Here is a 16,867-nt window from a genome sequence, read left to right on the forward strand (position 1 = left end):
CATGAAACGGCAGGCTATATCGAGATAAAAGGCGCTAAAAACCTGCAAAATCTCTAAAGACGCGTGTTGATTAAAAAGCGAGATACAAACACGGCTTATGCCTTAGACAGGCCAGACTTTTTGGTTATCCTTTTGCTACGAACGATATAAATCTTTTGAACAAAGTCTACATCAACTTGCTTATTGGTTGCCTTACCAGCCATAACCACCTCCATAGAGACGAATTGCCGTCTTTGCAGATGAAGAGACGTCGGACAAAGTCATGTCCAGCATTAGCGAGACTAAGACCGCAATACTTCAGTTCTTCCACAGTCGAAGAAACTTTAAGCTTTTATAAGGGAGCCAAGAAGTTATAAGGGTGGTGTCCCTGTTTCCGTTGCACCAAAAAAAAATTACATTACATTACATCGCTGCCACGAAGAGACTGCAGAAATATGATAAGTGTCATAACCGGACACAAAATGTTGGCTGTACACGCAAATAAAATGGGAATCCCTGTCAACGAAGTTGGGGGGGCGGGAACAAAGAAAACGCTAAAACACATCCTAGGTCTTTGTGCAGCGGTATCTAAAGCACGCCTAAAATGTTTTGAAGCTCCAGGGTTTAATAAATATGAAGACGTGACAATACTTGGGCTTCAAGCACTTCTGAAATTCTCAAAAAGCCTTGACTTTCTAATGATGTCTACTTCAAATATATTTAACTAAAACTTCTGTCTCGAACTGACATCACTAGACAACTATTGGTCTATTCGACGCGGTCTGCCAGCCAGAATAAAGGCCAGACAATGGCAAAGGTTTAACATCCCCTTTGTGCCTCTAGCGTTGTCCTCGTTACAAGTCATACACTTATCACTATGCACCAATCCTAACTTAGCTGCATAAGATGGTGTTAGACTGTGTGCTATAAGTACCACAACCAATACAGTGCAGTCTAACTTTGAGAGTATTAGGAGATATTTGGTGGTTTTTGCGCTGTAAGAGAGTAGAACTAACTTTGATATTCTGCAAGATATTAATGCATCCCACATAAATTTTCCGCCTTAGATGTAATTAGCATATCTGATTCTGTTCTTAAATAGTTCAGAGAAGCGCAGATTTGTGCCAAATCGTTCAGCAGCAAGTTTACCCCTGATAGCCAAAACCCTTATTCCCTTCTACCTCTTTGTGACCTGGCACCCAGAAAATAGCGTCTCGTCTATTGAGCAGAGCTCATCTATTTAATCTCTGCAATTGATTAACCCTTGAGATGTTCACACAAGAGCTAGGAGGGGCTAATTCATCCCCTACTGTCCACTATAACAAAATACCATGAAGCATTGTGGGCATAAGGCCAGATCCAGTATGTGAGTTATGTAGATAAGTCCACATTCAACCACCCTCCACGCCAGCTTACTGTCTATAGTAACTCACAGATATTTTGTACATATGTGTTTTTGAAATGAGCGTTGTATTTCCCAGTTGGGTGTAAATTATCTCCGTATCTTATACTTTTTATAAAGAATGCTAAGTCTGTTTTATCTTGGTTCACGTCCAGTGCCGCTCAGCTGTAGATTTCCCTCAGTGTCCTCTCGAATATTTCACTCATCAGGTTTGGACATCTACTCCAGATGATGATGGCTCGGTCATCTGCATATGTACCCAGTCACTACTGTTCCCAGGTAAGTCTGGATATATGGTTTGTACCCTAGTCAAGATTTTCTATTCCTTGTCAACATATTCTAGCCCATTAAGGTGGAGGAAAAGGGCTTGTAGAATAAGAACCCCAGCAGGATAGTTCTTCTAGGTATAGTTTATCATTAGCCAGGTGCTAGAAGGATTGAAGTACTATGTAGTTGCTTAGGAAATTACCAGATGTCGTTGGAGGTACTCACAACACTTGGATAACAAGCGCATTCAAGCGCTTTAAAGCACCAGAGTTGCAATCGTTAACACCATTCAAGAAATCCACTCCTGCAGTTTGTATGCTGAGCACTTCTTTGATGGTACAGTTAACGCCTTTTAGCGTACGCAAAGCGGCTTTGAGTGTAAAGTAAAAGAAGCCGAAAATGCTGAATGCCTCCTCATAGGCGAGCGCATCAGCGTAGTTTAAGGCAGAAAACTCCTGTGGTTCTTCGTTTTCAACAAAGTAATCGATGTTGGCCTAAGGATAAGTAAGTAGTGGAACATAAAAAGTAGTCGAGGATATTTGTGAAAAATATTGAAAACTTTCTACTCACCGAGGCGAGTACCAGGCACAGTCCGAGGATGACAGCGAGCACAGCTACTTTCATGGTGATACTTTAACGTTTGCTTTGTTAGTACGTTTATGTTTGAAAGTGGTCGCTACACGCAAAGAATAGATAATTTTGGCATTACTTTGGGTATAATTGTGCACTGATAACACTAGTTTTTATCATTTCAATTCATCACCTGGGGCTTAACAGCAGTTAGCCATATCCAAACTTAAATATTTGGCATATGAAAATGTCTTACTTTTTATCGGAATTAATACTAAAGAAAAGTGCTGAAAACAGCAGCTAATTTTTAAGAGCTAAAGCGCGCAGGTGTTCTTCTCTAAACTAAAAAGCCTCATAGCTATGGAAGCCTTAAAAGCGTGTGGCAGAAGTACACAATTTTTCTTGCGTCCGTCCTCTTCAAAGCAGGAAATGCAAAAGTGTTCAAATTCTATGACAATTGGCAACATCGTTTTTGTTTCTAATTCGGTTTCCAACCGTTTGGAAGAGGACCCCGATTTTCATTGAAATTGGCTGGCTATGTTATCAATCCAAATTGCCATCCGTGAGCGCACCCACAAAAAAATTGACAGTCATGTCAATCATGCCCCAGTGGAAATTGCTTTCTGAAGCTTAATCTAAATAAATATCCTAAGACACAATTTCGGAAGAAATGCCTAAGTAATTCGAGTGCCCTTTGGAAGTACATATAAAGTATTGAAATTAAATATTTTCCTACACTTAACTTCCACTTGTCTAACTCGATGCTCCACAAATGCCTTAATGCGCCGAAAAAAATGTAGCCCACATTTCACACAGAGTCTCCAAGCAAAGCCGAAAAAATTGCCTTCCCTCCAAACTCCAAGCTAACAAATTCATTCATTCGAATGAGTAATATTCCCCACAGAAATTGCAAATATTTTATGAAATATATATTTTTCGTTTGCCCCTCAGGATGCAACGCTGCGGCGCTAAGAGGCAACTCTTATTGAATTAGTGGCATTCAAAGAGCCAAGTGTCGGCATAAAAGTGGCCATCAACACCAAAACAACAACAACAATAGCAAATACAAACAAGCCGCAAATTGTAGTGGCAAGAATTGGAGTAGAATGCAAGTGGCTGAAAGAAATGCAACAAATAGTTGAGAATGGCTAGAAGGCAAAAGTGGCCAACAAAGTGGAAGAATAGACATTACTAGAGTATGCAGCTGATGGACCGGCAGAGGAATGAGGAGGGCAGTAGGAACGGCAGGAAGTTATGCGAAATAAAAAGGTATTTATCAACATAATTACATTTTTAATGGCTTTTTAAACCGCAAAAGCCGCACAACTAACATAAAATAGCAACTGTGGCGATGACAACAGCAACAACAAAAACAAATAAGTGCTTGGCATAGCGAAAAAAATTGGAAAATAATGCCTTAGTGCAAGGAGTAGGATGCAAAAAGTGGTTATTTAAAAGATTTTTTTTGTTTTTCTTTTTGAAAATTATTGCATTTCACAACTCAGTGACAAGTGGAAAATGAGAAAAATGCTTGACTGGTCGAATGATGAGCGCTCATTTACGTAAGTGCTACTTATAATGTAAGATTGGAAAGAATATTGGTTAGCGGAGATACATACATATCTACGGTCAGCTATGGTTATTTTATTTTGCCTTTGGAAATAATTTTACAGCGAAGCCTAACATGAAATTTTCGCCTGAGAAGACCCCTAGTAAAATTTGCCGAAGAATAATTTTCTAAAATATATAAATTTTCTAACAACTCTTCAAATTTGCTTTTTGTGCTGTTTCTTGAAGTAAGCGACAAAACGACCCTTTCAGGCGGGAGCTAATGGGCTAAAATGTTCTACGAAAATATTTCCCATGAAATTTTACTACATACATATGCCGCAACCTTCAATTTCGCTCACACATTTATTTTAACCATTTTTTCCACAGTTTTTAAATCTACTTAGACCATAAAAACTTTAATAGGCCATTAAATAAAAATACGAGATTTCTTTTTCAAATCCATCGCGTGTTTTACTAATAGATGGGCATACCTTACATATAGTTACCATTGGCCACAGTGCCTAACCAACATTTTTGAACCAATAAATATTTTTTTTTTATAAATATATATATGCCACCATACTGATCTCCACTCTCACTGAGCTAATCACCACGTGTTTCTTGCCTTGTCCCGCCCATTGCATTTCTGGGAGGGCTTGAGTATAGCTGTGTAACTATAACTACATACCTAGAAGGCCGACTCTACCCGCTTACGGGAGAGTGCTTTGACTTTTACTAAAACATGGTTTTGTATCAAACTATTCGAAATGATCACCCTCACCGTAATTTTTTAAGCCAAATTAAAAATCAAAAGGGTTGTTATATAAAAAAAAAAAAACATTTACTTTTCAAGTGCATACACTTAAATGACAAAAATTTTATTGACAAATTTGGCATTATTCGGCATTAGGTAAAATTTAAAAATCACGCAAATTAGGTAAAATTTAAATTTCCACCCTGTTGGGTTATCAAATGTCATTTCCTTATGAAATAAGCCCCGAAGCAAATGAGTGTAGTTTTCTTTTCTAAAAAACCGCCCAAAATCAAAATTGAACGTACCCCAAACAGCATTAAATAATTGAAATTTTGTACATATATGTACGTGTGTCGTATAGTAGTGAATCGAGCTCAATTAGCGCCTTAATCGAGAAATCTTGGCTAATTGTTCGATTGATTGCTTGTTTGTATTTAATAAAGCAATGATTAGATCATTTTGATGTCTCGCGAATACCATCCACACTCACACATTTCCAAATTGTTTGCCCAAATTTTACTTAAATTCACAACAAAAAATTTTTCATACGAAAGCATGCAACACAGTAAACCCCACTATCAGTCGGCCGATAAGCAATTAAATTAATACGCAAATTGCATTTTCCGACATGCTCGTTTAACTACATATTCAGGTATGTAAAATTAAATGAAAAATCTCGTCTGCTCTGAATTTTCATTTCATTCAATTTTGTCTTTGCTGTTAAATACCTCCATATGTATGTGCATTAGACTGCATCACCAAAAAAAAAAAGTTGCGGTTTTTCCGTCGGGATTACAAAATGTATTATATTTTAAGTTGTCCACCAAAATATTTCTGAAAAATATTAAGATTTACGTGAGCTGGACCGATTTGAAAATACCTCAAAAAATGGAGTTTTTCATGAATAAAAATAGTTTCTTTAAGAGTTAAAAGATAAAAAGGAGCACCAAAAATCTCATTACAAATTATGATTCCGTTCAAAAATTTTTTTAAATTTTTTTGAAAAATATTTTTATGCAAATTTTTCAAGCAGTCATTTGAGGGGACTTTTTTTTAAATATCTTTAAGAAACTATTTTTATTCATAAAAAACTCTTTTTTTGGAGGTACTTTCAAATCGGTCCAGCTCGCGTAAATCTTAAAATTGTTTTGAAATATTTTGGTGGACGTCTTAAAAGATAATAGATTTTATAATTCCAATGGAAACACAGTACCGATTTTTTTTTTTGTATGGGGAGTGATGCAGTCTAATGTACATAAATATGTATGCAAATAAATTGAAAATTGAAATTATTACAATTGTAGCAAAAACAACAACAAATACGGCGGCGGCATGTGTGAAAGCAACAAGTGTCAGTACATTTTCAGTGTAATTCGCACATGTTTATTGTTGTTGTTTGCTTTTCTGCTGTGGCGCGAATGACATATCAGCGGCAATTGCCGTTACGGCAAGATATGAAAATTTTCCTGCAAAATGCATACATACATATACGGTTGTTGGTGTTGTTGTTGTTATTATTGCCGCATACAGCAAGCCGGCCGACCGTCCAATCGACCGACCTAGCGCCTGCAGTTGATAAAAAACAGACGGACAAATGACCACTTTACGGCAACGTAATCGCATTACGAACTCCAAATATGAATTGCACAGCAATGCAAAAAAAGAAAAAAAAAATTAAAAAAACACAAATAAAGCAATAAATAACCAAACGAAAAAGCAATAAAAGGAAAAAAATTAAAATGTCTGTGGGCATTTGGTGGAGAAAGGGCGCAGTTAACCAGCAACTCACCCCTTCACCGACCTACCGACTGATTCAGCATTCAAGCAGTGAGTTAGTTCGTCAGCCGGGCAGTTAGCCAGCAAGCAAAAAGTTATTAGTCGTTAAGTTAGATAGCTTTGTTGTTGTTATTGTTGGCTAGATTGCTGCGTTTCTGCACTTATTGTTGTTGTTTTTGTTTTTGTTTTGGGTGTAGGCGGCGAGTGTGTTAATTAGATTTCATAATAAAAATGTTAGCAGCAGGCGCTTGTAATGACCATGAAAAGCTGGCTGTGCTCATATTTTAATTTCCGTTCCAGTCTTTGCAACGGAAATGGGCATAAAAATGTTATTTTGTTTTTTTTTCCTTTAAGTGTTACATAAAATGCATTAAAAATATTACAAGTGTTCTCGCTAGTTGTTTGTTGCTGTTATTTTCTAAACTGGGGCGGTGTTTTTCTATTCAAATTCAAGTCGGTGCCACAGATTTGCTTGCTGTTGGTGATGTTCGTTAGGTTTTAAAGAAGTGTTCTAATACTCATTGCTTCAAAGAATACACATGCTAGGGTGGTCCTTAAAATATGAACATCTTGGCATACTTTTTTTGTACTACGTACAAAACAAACATGTCCACGAAAATTTCACTTTTTTTCTTATTTTTAGAGGTTTGAGAAAATTTAATTTTCTTTAAATCGCAAAAATTCGAAAAATCTTGACAGCTATAACTCAGATATGAATTTATATGAACAAGTTGCAATAATAGGTCAAATCTATCAGACTTCTAGTCAACCTTTTCTCGAAGTTTTGCGATAATAAAATTAAATTTTTTTAAAGCCTGGTAGCGGCAGAGTTTTTTTTTTATCTTGAAATTTATTTTGCAACCCATATAAAATTTAGATGTTGGTATTTAAGGGCCAGCATAACCCATACATGTTTGTTTCTCTACAGAATACTCGCAGTTATGGAACTTAATGAGAAATAAACACTAATTTATTGATGTAGTTGTTGCTTTCAAATTCTACTATGCCCTTAGTGAGTAATCCATCGACTTATGTGCAAAGTAGATTCCTGAAAGAAATGTAGTAAGGATGTAAGGCATATGGCTTTTCAACTTTTTTTTTGTTTTTAATTAAACATACCTATGCGGAGAGAATGAGGAATAGTGAAAAATCAAGAAAAATAACGTTTTGATGGAAGTAGGTTAAAAAGTTCCTGCAGTGAAGAACTCCTAGCAAAAACCACTTTCTACTGGGAGAAAAACCTACGTATATATGGAAAACTTCATGCCAGCCGAATTATGACTGCGATCGAAAATGCCTTTTCAGTACCACATTCCATAAAATTCCAAGTCAACCGAATAAAAAAATTTTAATAACACATTGTTGATCTCAGTTATGATTCGGTTGACATGGAAATTTCCATATCGTCGTTTAATGTACAAAACCGCGTATCAACAAAATGCAAAACCGCGTATGTTAATTATGTAAATTATTTTCTAGAGAGTAAAAACCCTCATATTTCAAAATGGTTCTCTTTTTCAGAAAGCAATCGCATTCCTGGCTAGTATATTTCAGGGCGAATGGATAAGGATTGAGCCAAGAGCTTGTGTGAGCAAATACAATTTTTGGCAGCAAATGCCAGTTACGCGGTTTTGCAGAATGACGATACGCGATTTGTACTTTAAACGACGATATGCATATATTACGTATATCGGACCATAAAGAAAGTCATCCAGGCGCGCTAAGCGACATTATCAAAGAAGGAAAGGCCGCATGCCTTTCGAGATGGCAAGAGAGTTGCTACAGCGGCCCCCATGGAAAATGCAGGCGCACCCTTATTGCTGATATAGAAAACTGGGTAAAGCGTATAAATGGTGAATTCAATTTCCATTTGTGCTCAGTCTTCAACGTCAATGAAGATGCTTGCCATGTATTTTCCTCGCTTCAACGCTAAAAGAACGGAGCTAGTTAACGTAACTGGCACAATACCAAGCCCGCAAAATATCGTTGAGCGAAATTGGAATACCATTGCCAACATCAAAAGATGAAGAAAGGTGCCGCAGGAACATGTGACCTAGAACGTAGCCTAGGGTCTTAGGTGCAGAGTAAATATATTTAAATTATGAGCTTGACATAGTAGATGGTGGGTGCGGTGGAAAAAATACGGTGGTTGTCCAAGTTAGTGCATTGGAACAGACGCAATACTTTACGTTAGTACCGGTTCTTTGGCTATTGGTTAGCTATGAACAGTCAGCGGCCTCCCACTCCTTGCGTTTTATCTTCCTAGCTTGTGTCGCTCTAATCTTGTCTGTGACACTTTATTAAAGGCCCAGCAACTCTCAACTCCATAGCTTATGCCAACTTCTTCCTTCGTCAGGTTGGTAAAGATCTTTGACGAACGCAACGAGAACTAAAAGACCTTTTCATTACTCTGGAGCTAGGACCTTGGTTAACCCCTTCACTTAGTTTTCGAACCCGCGGCACCAGTATGCTGGGAGTATTTTGGGGCATTACCGAGAGAAAATCTGTACCCCAATAGCTATGACCGCTTTCTCCGGTAGAGAAACGTTAACGCCACACATTAAAAATGTTTTTTGAAAATTGCTGCAGTGTTCTGGTAGCAAAGCAAATCGGCACAACACCGCGCAAGAGAAGTCGCAAAACTAATATAGGTTTGTATTGTGTCGTGGAGTACTACTTTTAGCTTCGTCAAAGTTGGGAATGACCCTTTAGCGAATATAGGAAAAAATGGTTCAGAGCATTAAACCTACGGGAAACTGTGTACGAAAGTTTCCTTGTCCGCAAGGCAGAGCTGGCATTCAGACTCTCCGGTTGGTTGTGGCCCGTTAGATAGTCGAAGAGTATTCGAATATAATTTCTCTTTAGTCAAACAACATCAAATCTATTGAAGGGGAATCCCAGGAGCTTGGTCTGTCTATGGTCCCAACCGCTTTCCACTAATTATTTCATGCAGGGTGTAACCAGTCAATAATAATGGTTCTCAAAGACGACCCACTAGGACCAAAGCATGGTCCCGGTCCTGTGAAGGCAGTCAAGTATCCTTCTCGCGCCAACTCGTCAGCTACCTCATTGCCTTAAATGCCACACAATCTGAAGCGAGTTAAAGCAGTCTTTACCAAGTTTGGATTTCAGCATCCTGTTTGAGCGAGCGCGGATGACTGCTTGGCTATGTGCTAAAACTTCAGCCTGAAACACCATGGGCTATGTGCCTATAGGAATTTATAGTTTTGAGGGCCTCTTCACCAGACTTTCTACGGTCTAGAGATCGCCGGAAGAATCTTTTATTTCTGGAGTTGAAGTGAACGAAACCTGAAGTGGCGTTTAGAGCAACTTCTTGCACCATTGTGCCGACTTCGGTTAGCCCTAAGGCAGGACCATAGTAAGTATCTGAGTACGAAGAGATTTAGGACCTCAACTGGGCTCGACGAAGGTCCCGCTTTTAGTTCGGGAGCTCCTGCTTTGCAGGCCGAGTTTGAAAACCCTATGGCTTCCAACCACACCTCGGAATCTCCTTGCGTGTGCCCTATGGCTCCGCTGGAAGTGGCGGTAGGCAGTCTACTAGCCGCTGCTGCTGAAGTTGGACTGATCTCTGCCGTGCAGGCTTGGTCCGGGAGTGACGATTTTTGAGCATCATCAGGCTCGTTCTGTAAAGTGATTTTAATTGTATTTTTTCTTAATGGTTTACCCACGCGTAACGGGAAATGGATATATGGTATAAACTACACCGCGGTTATCTTGATACCATAGCTAGTCTCATTGAAACTGGAAGACGACCAGTATCCAGAGTCCGCATATTAGGAAACAGGCACACCCCTCGAGTTGGGGTAATTAATGGGAAGGAGAGGCAGCTCAGAACAGAATCCGAGAAATGGCAATGAGACAAAAGTCAGATCCATCACCCTGACTGTCTTCTAATATCTACTTCTCCTCGCAGGGAGTTTTCTTCTCCCCACCCTACTACCACTCCCCAGCACTATAACCAGATACATGACAATAGATATAGCCTCTTTCCAGCCGCCCTCACGTGGAGAATGTAGCCGTACTTGCGACAGTACATGCGGCACCCACTAAGGCGTGGCGACCGTCCGTACAACTGTCGGCAGATTTGAATTCAAATACATTTCTCAAGAGGCTTATGCGACCATAACCATAAAATAACGTGTTATTATATTTAGAATGCAATTTCCTATACCGATTGCTGAGTGAAAGTTGGAAATATCTTGGCAGCCGGTTCGAAAATGCCCTATCTCAGAAAATAGATTGAGAACGCCCTACTTCAGACTTTGGTTGAACCAATGGTTCAAAAGCGCCCTATCTGCCGATCGAATTTGCATTGAGACAGGGCGTTCTTGAACCATTTGCTGAATTTGGATGTTCTTCAACCAAATTCTGAAATAGGGCGATCTTGAAAAACTTGCTGAGATAGAGTGTTTTCGAACCGGCTGCCGAGATAGGTCAATCTTCCACCCAGCCGTCTGTTCTCCCTAAAGTTATAACATCGACTTTTGATTGATGTTTCTAAACCAGTGACGATCCGCGCTAACTAAGTTCGAGTATATGAAATAACGTAGACTAAGACGTTCCAAAATTTGTTTGCGGTATCTAGGCTACACAGTACTTATACTTAATAAGTGTTCGTAGTTTTTTAAATCTCAGCTACCTGCCTGCACAGATTCAAAATTTAATATCTATTTGCTTTCGTTTTTGTTTTGTTTGCAAACTTGTAGCGTGAGATTTGCGCTCTGATTGTGCGCTTGCGAAATCCACTTCCGTACATCAGTGCTAAGTGACACACATCGCTACTCAGTGGCTGTTGTTGACGCTGAAGCTGGCCTACTAAAGCTACTCTTATTATTCATTCATTCACCTGGTTTTTGGACCCAAAAGTGCAAATCCGACTTGAGCTCCATACTACGTCATACACAAGATACACATCTTGATTGCTTGGTATGCAGTTATTTATAGTCATCTCACTTGCACGCTGAGCATCGTGCTAACACTTTCACACTCATTACCGCTAACTAGCGAACACAAACGGCCGATAAGCAAATAAACAAAATCAACCGGCCAAAACAAACATAGTCAGTTATAGCCGCAGTGAATTTGCTGGAAATAGTTATAAATTCACATCTGCGCAGTTTGGTCAAGAAAATAATTCGTGGGGAAAAAAATAACTCATCTTTATTAAAGTCGTTATAAAGTTAGTGTTATTAAAATGTTAACTAAAGTATGTACGAATTAATACACCTGTACTACGGTGTATGAATCTGTACCTCAAGAAAGTGATGTTGAAACAGTTGCACATGAAAATTTTCAGCACCAGCAGCTGAGTTTATTGAAGTGGAAGCAGCTTTGGAGTTTGTGGAAGCAGTGACGCTGATCGTGCGCATAGGCCTCTCTGTATTTTGTTCCCTACAGCAGCTGCAGCTGAAAGACGGTTTTGGCTTTGGTTAGCATCTTTCGCTGGCTGTTTGAGATTTTCAGTTTGTGTTGACGCTTCAGTTCAACTTGTTGCAATGATCGTGATTTGCATAGTCATCTCGCTAACGATCGTCTCGGCTGTGAATTATTTTAAGTCGCGTAGAAAACGTGCGCTCATCAAAAATCTCAGTGGACCACTAGCTATGCCGCTAATTGGATCAGTACAAAAGTTCTTGCTGCTAACGCCTAAAAGTGAGTGTGGCAATAAGTGATCGGGTGTTCCTTTGTGAAGTTAATTGATCGTGTGCATAATTATCATTTAAAGAGAATACTTTTACATACGTTTGGAAAAACCCTCTTTCATAAAAAATGTAAACGACTTCAATTTGTTGCGGTCTGGTCGCCGCGTTACTAGAGGGGTGCACAACCAAGAAATATCACTAAAAAAGTTTTCCCTGACGGCGGCAAACACTCGGCTGTCAATGGCATACCACCGATCTGCTCATAAAGATACATCTCCGGTTAGAGAGTAGCATATGAAACTATAGATCAATCGATCCCTACCGAATACTCATAATTTTTTGGGGCATTCATTTTAGTCTTTAGCTTTTGATTTTGCTGTGGACAAACATTTTTGGGCCAATAGTTTGGCGGGCGCATAAGTCCCTAAAAATTTAAGGAAAATATATTCTTTAAGGCAAATATGCATACAGAAGAGAATAAGATCTTACGGCGTGCATCACGGGCGCCATCTGAAGGAGCGCAAGCTCAGTGTCGGAAGGATAAATGATATGTTTTTATGAGCTCTTGGATTTGAGCATAAAAATATGTTCCAGCCTACTAGGTTGTAACCGAAGCGGGAAGCGAAAAACCACATCGGTCGTATGGTGATAGACGGCAACTACGTTCACAGCGTGTTGAATGCACGTACGATACGAGGACTTCACGTAGATTTGGATCACTCACTTCACTGAAGCTCAGATTATGCGTCCACAAGGAAAACTCGACATTGAAAAGCTACTGTCACAAGAGACAGCCAACAAATTCGCAACTCTCTCTTTGGCTCTCGGAAAGCATTATTCAACAAGCCAGTACCTGCCAGTAATGAGACGAAATTTCTCACTCGTCGCTGAGAAAGTAATCGGGTTTCAGCGAGCCGACAAAAATAATTGACAAGAGAGGAAAAATGCGCTAAATAAAGCGCCTGCGATCAGGTTGAAAAGCGAGGATAATAAGAATTGGAAAGTCGAGAGTTCGAGAAGCATAGGATGTCATATGACAGCAAAAGCGTTCGAAACGTTTCCTACAAAGTTCGGAAGGTTTAAAACCTGAAGCGGGCTCATGTAAAAATAAGAACGGTGGACTGGTGACAGATGACAAAAGTGTGGTTGAGCAGGTAGCAGTGGCGATAATTGGGGAGATGTTCCGTTTTCTGACCATGACGAGATTGGAACAGCAATACCACGGCTAAAAATTTAATAAAGTTGCAAGAGATGGATTCCTAGTTTAATAGAAAAGCAGGCGACTACCGCGGTTCTGAGAATCCTAAACACCTTCGATCTGCAAATTGGAAATATGACGGTTCTGATGAAGGTCCTAATGAAATTCGCTAATAACCCCACATTGCGATTGCGCGATGCAATACTTCTATAACGAGTAATTTCTAAGAAATTTGAGGTACACATCGGTTATCAAGCTCCCTGAAATGCAGGGAAGCCCATATACCAAACCTAATGGGGAGGTTTGGTACACATCGGAATCAAAACCTGATAATGGTAAAACTAGGGCTGGTATATCTGGGCCGAACTTCAAAAACTCGATACCAATGGGTAGTTAACTCACCATCAATAGAAATTTACGGCAGATAATGCCTTAGAAGAGGCACAGCTTCGAAATATATCTGCATTTTTTTCGGACACTCAGACAGCTCTGCTGGCACATGACCGCTTCAATGTCCTAAACGCCCTCGGAGCCTAGAATAAAGTCCCCCTAGGATGGATACCAGCGCATGAGGGACATGATGGCGACGAGGTGGCTGACTGCCTAGCGAAAAAAGGAACCAAAGCAGTATTTCATGGTCCGCAACCCTTTCGTGGGATCCTTTTGTCAGCCATATAAAGAGGATAATAAATAACTGAGTAGAGAAAATATTCAACAGACACTGGATGGAATTTTCAGGGCAGAGACAAGCCAAATGATTTATCTGTCCTTCATAAAATGTACTTAAAATAGGCAGAGCGGACCTTAAACTCTCACTGTGCACTACACTCAGTAAACTGAATTTTCCTGAAAAGGATATTTGTCGCTTTTGTGAGTTGGACGAGGAAGCGCCAAAACACATTCTTTGTGAATGTGGCGCTCTTGCTAGACGCAGACTAGCTCACTTGGGGGTTGCTACATTTAAGCCGTTTGAAATGTGAAACGCCTTCCCATATAGGGCGGATGGTCACGCTTAATAGATCATGTTAGATGTCGCGGTGTATATGGCTTTTATCAAGAACGCCCTAGGGCGTTTTCGAACCGGCTGCCAAGATAGGTCGATCTTCCACTCAGCCGTCGGTATGCAAGTAGATTTTTGCTAGAGTGGAAATTTGTCTTATGAAAGACTTTTTCTCACCGGAGAACTTTGGGAGTTGAAAGACAGATGCTAGAATCGTCCTGCAAGTCTTGAAAATATCTTTCCGGTTAACCTAAATTGTTGATTCAAATTAATTCTAACGAAGTGCAGTAAAGTGGTATTAAGGCTGTATTTTTGCATCTGCTGCCCGAGAGCTTTCGAACTGGCCCTTACAAATCTAGATTAAAATATATGTACATATGTAAATTTATACAAATAACTTTTTTCTTGTAGAATTGCTAACCTCCATTATTCAAAGTGCATTCACAAGCAAATGTATGTGTTTATTAAATGAAAGTGAAATTTTCGCAGATTTTCTCTCCAAGTCACGCGAATACCTCAACCAATTTGGTACGTTCTCACGCTGTTGGGTTTTCGATCGTCTCTTCATACTCACCGCTGACTACGAGTTTGTCACTCAGCTGTTAAATAGCGCAGATCATCTGAATACGGGCTACAACAATCTTTTGCAACCAGTATATGGCGACGGTGTGTTCAGACGAGATAATCAAGAGTGGCAACAGCGTCGTCAACTAATCACGCATGCGCTGCGACCAGAGGCACTAACAGATTTTGCGGAGGTGTTTACAGCACAAGCGCAAGTGCTGATCGAGCGGCTGCGTGGAGAATGCGATGGCAAAAGCAGCTTCAATATACAACCATATGTGGAGAGAGCGATACTTGATGTGCTGCTAGCAACGGCCGTGGGCGTAGAAGGGAAAGCACAGGTGGAGCTAACGAAGTCAGCGGATAGCGGAGCGGCGTATGCTGAAGCAGTTTTGGCGTAAGTTTTTCTTTTTTGGGTTTTTTTTTTTGAGCTCACATTTAATAACAAGAAAATAAGGAAATTGCATAATAAATAAGTACTGGTTTTTCTACAATTTTTCAGGCTCATTCAACTCTTCACGTCACGTTTTCTTAGTCTTCACTCTGCAAATGCCACAATCTACAGCATACTCTGTCCACTGCAGAAGCGACGTCAGAAGCGTCTACTGCAGACGATCAATCGCATAAACCATGAAGTGATTGCGGAGCAACGCGCGGCCGCATCTACTACAGCTGTTGATAAATCAAATGGCGCCATGTACACAATCCAAGTGCATGAGTCACGCGTTGAAGCAGCGCAGGCGCAGCAGCAGCGTGACACACTTTTGAAAGCATTACTTGCGGCTAACATCGCCGGCGAGTCGCTGAATAATGCGGAAATTTGTGATGAGCTAAATACGTTCACCTTTCAAGGCTGTCTGCTAACACCGGCGGCAATCTCATTTGCGTTGGTGATGATTTCACGACAGCCCAGCGTACAGCAGAAAGTGCTCGAGGAGCTGTTGCGCGTTTGGCCGAAGGGAGTGTCTCGCGATTTTACAGTAGAGAATTTGATGAAACTTAAATATTTGGAGTGCGTAATTAATGAGACGCTAAGACTGTATCCACCACAGCCGATAATCGCGCGCGATCTAAAGCGGAATTTCAACTATAGTAAGTTTCGAAGTTTAGCTCAGCAAATAGTGAAATTTAAAAAATTTATTTAAATTTTAGCCCACTCGCGATTAAAAGATGCCGTACTACCCGCTGAGTCCGAGATTTATATAAATATTTTCGAAATACTTCGTCAATCAGAGTGCTTCACGGATCCAGAATGTTTTCGGCCGGAACGCTTTAGTCCCGTCGATGCCGCTGAAAATACAGAAATGCTCGCATGGGGCCTTGGTCCACGCAATTGTTTGGCTCAAAGGTACACCATGGTTTTAATGAAATCTGTGATTGCCCAACTATTGTTGGCCTATGAAGTCTTGCCATTTGGCGAGGAATTGTGTTTGGAAGTGAAAATTGTTTTGAGTTCTTCGAGTGGTTGGCAGTTGGCGTTAAAGGAGCGCGATTACTAGAATGTTTAAGTGTTTGGTTTATTTTTGTAGTTTTGGTAGTTTAAGTTGGCTTTAAAGGCTCCTCTTTGTACATATATGTATATTTGTATGATTTGAATAAAATGTATAGCATAGGCAGTTATTTAGTCACAGCCAATCAAAATATACACTTATGCAAATATGGGGCGTTCTATACCAAAATGGACGGGGTTCACACTTCATGTGTTTGATTTGTTTAAAATTTTTAGGGTTGATGGATGAACATAAATAAAAAATAAATATGAAATTTGAGCTTGACAATACATTTTTTACAAATTTACAGCACAAAAACAAAACCGAATCGATCTAATGTTTTTACAAATATCTCGAGAACGTGGCGAGGAAAGAATGTGAAAAAACACACATACACACATCAAAATTCTCTATGAAAAGAAATATTTAAAAAATTTTTTTCTTGAAAAATTTTTCATATACAATTTTTTTGATAAAAAAATTAGTTTTTTAGAATATGCCATCTCAACAAAGTTAATACTATAATTAAATATTGCGCAATACTCAGAACTACCATTGTGATTTTTTCAATTTTTTTGAGATGGCATATTTTCAAAAAATAATTTTTTTATCAATAAATGTATATGTGAAAAATTAATTGAATTTTGATTTGT

At 39.5% G+C, this 16,867-nt stretch overlaps 1 protein-coding gene across 1 annotated transcript; it reads left to right on the plus strand.

Annotated features, from left to right (window-relative positions):
• Nucleotides 1-11,221: 11,221 nt before the first annotated feature.
• On the plus strand, nucleotides 11,222-16,428 carry LOC118746928 (probable cytochrome P450 316a1). The gene is made up of 4 exons (XM_036480917.1): nucleotides 11,222-11,972; nucleotides 14,650-15,121; nucleotides 15,227-15,816; nucleotides 15,877-16,428. Exons 1-4 carry the CDS (start codon nucleotides 11,816-11,818, stop codon nucleotides 16,221-16,223), a joined length of 1,566 nt encoding a protein of 521 aa, XP_036336810.1. The 5' UTR covers nucleotides 11,222-11,815; the 3' UTR covers nucleotides 16,224-16,428.
• Nucleotides 16,429-16,867: the final 439 nt, after the last annotated feature.

The sequence above is a fragment of the Rhagoletis pomonella genome, unplaced genomic scaffold (assembly GCF_013731165.1).
Source record: "Rhagoletis pomonella isolate Grant_MI unplaced genomic scaffold, Rhpom_1.0 Rhpom_scaffold_00011, whole genome shotgun sequence".
NCBI lineage: Eukaryota > Metazoa > Arthropoda > Insecta > Diptera > Tephritidae > Rhagoletis > Rhagoletis pomonella.

Coding starts and splice junctions, on each gene's coding strand:
- LOC118746928 (XM_036480917.1), top strand. CDS start 11,816: ATGATCGTGATTTGCATAGTCATCTCGCTAACGATCGTCTCGGCTGTG. Junction 11,973..14,649: donor CTTGCTGCTAACGCCTAAAA/GTGAGTGTGGCA, acceptor AAATTTTCGCAG/ATTTTCTCTCCAAGTCACGC. Junction 15,817..15,876: donor AAAGCGGAATTTCAACTATA/GTAAGTTTCGAA, acceptor TTTAAATTTTAG/CCCACTCGCGATTAAAAGAT.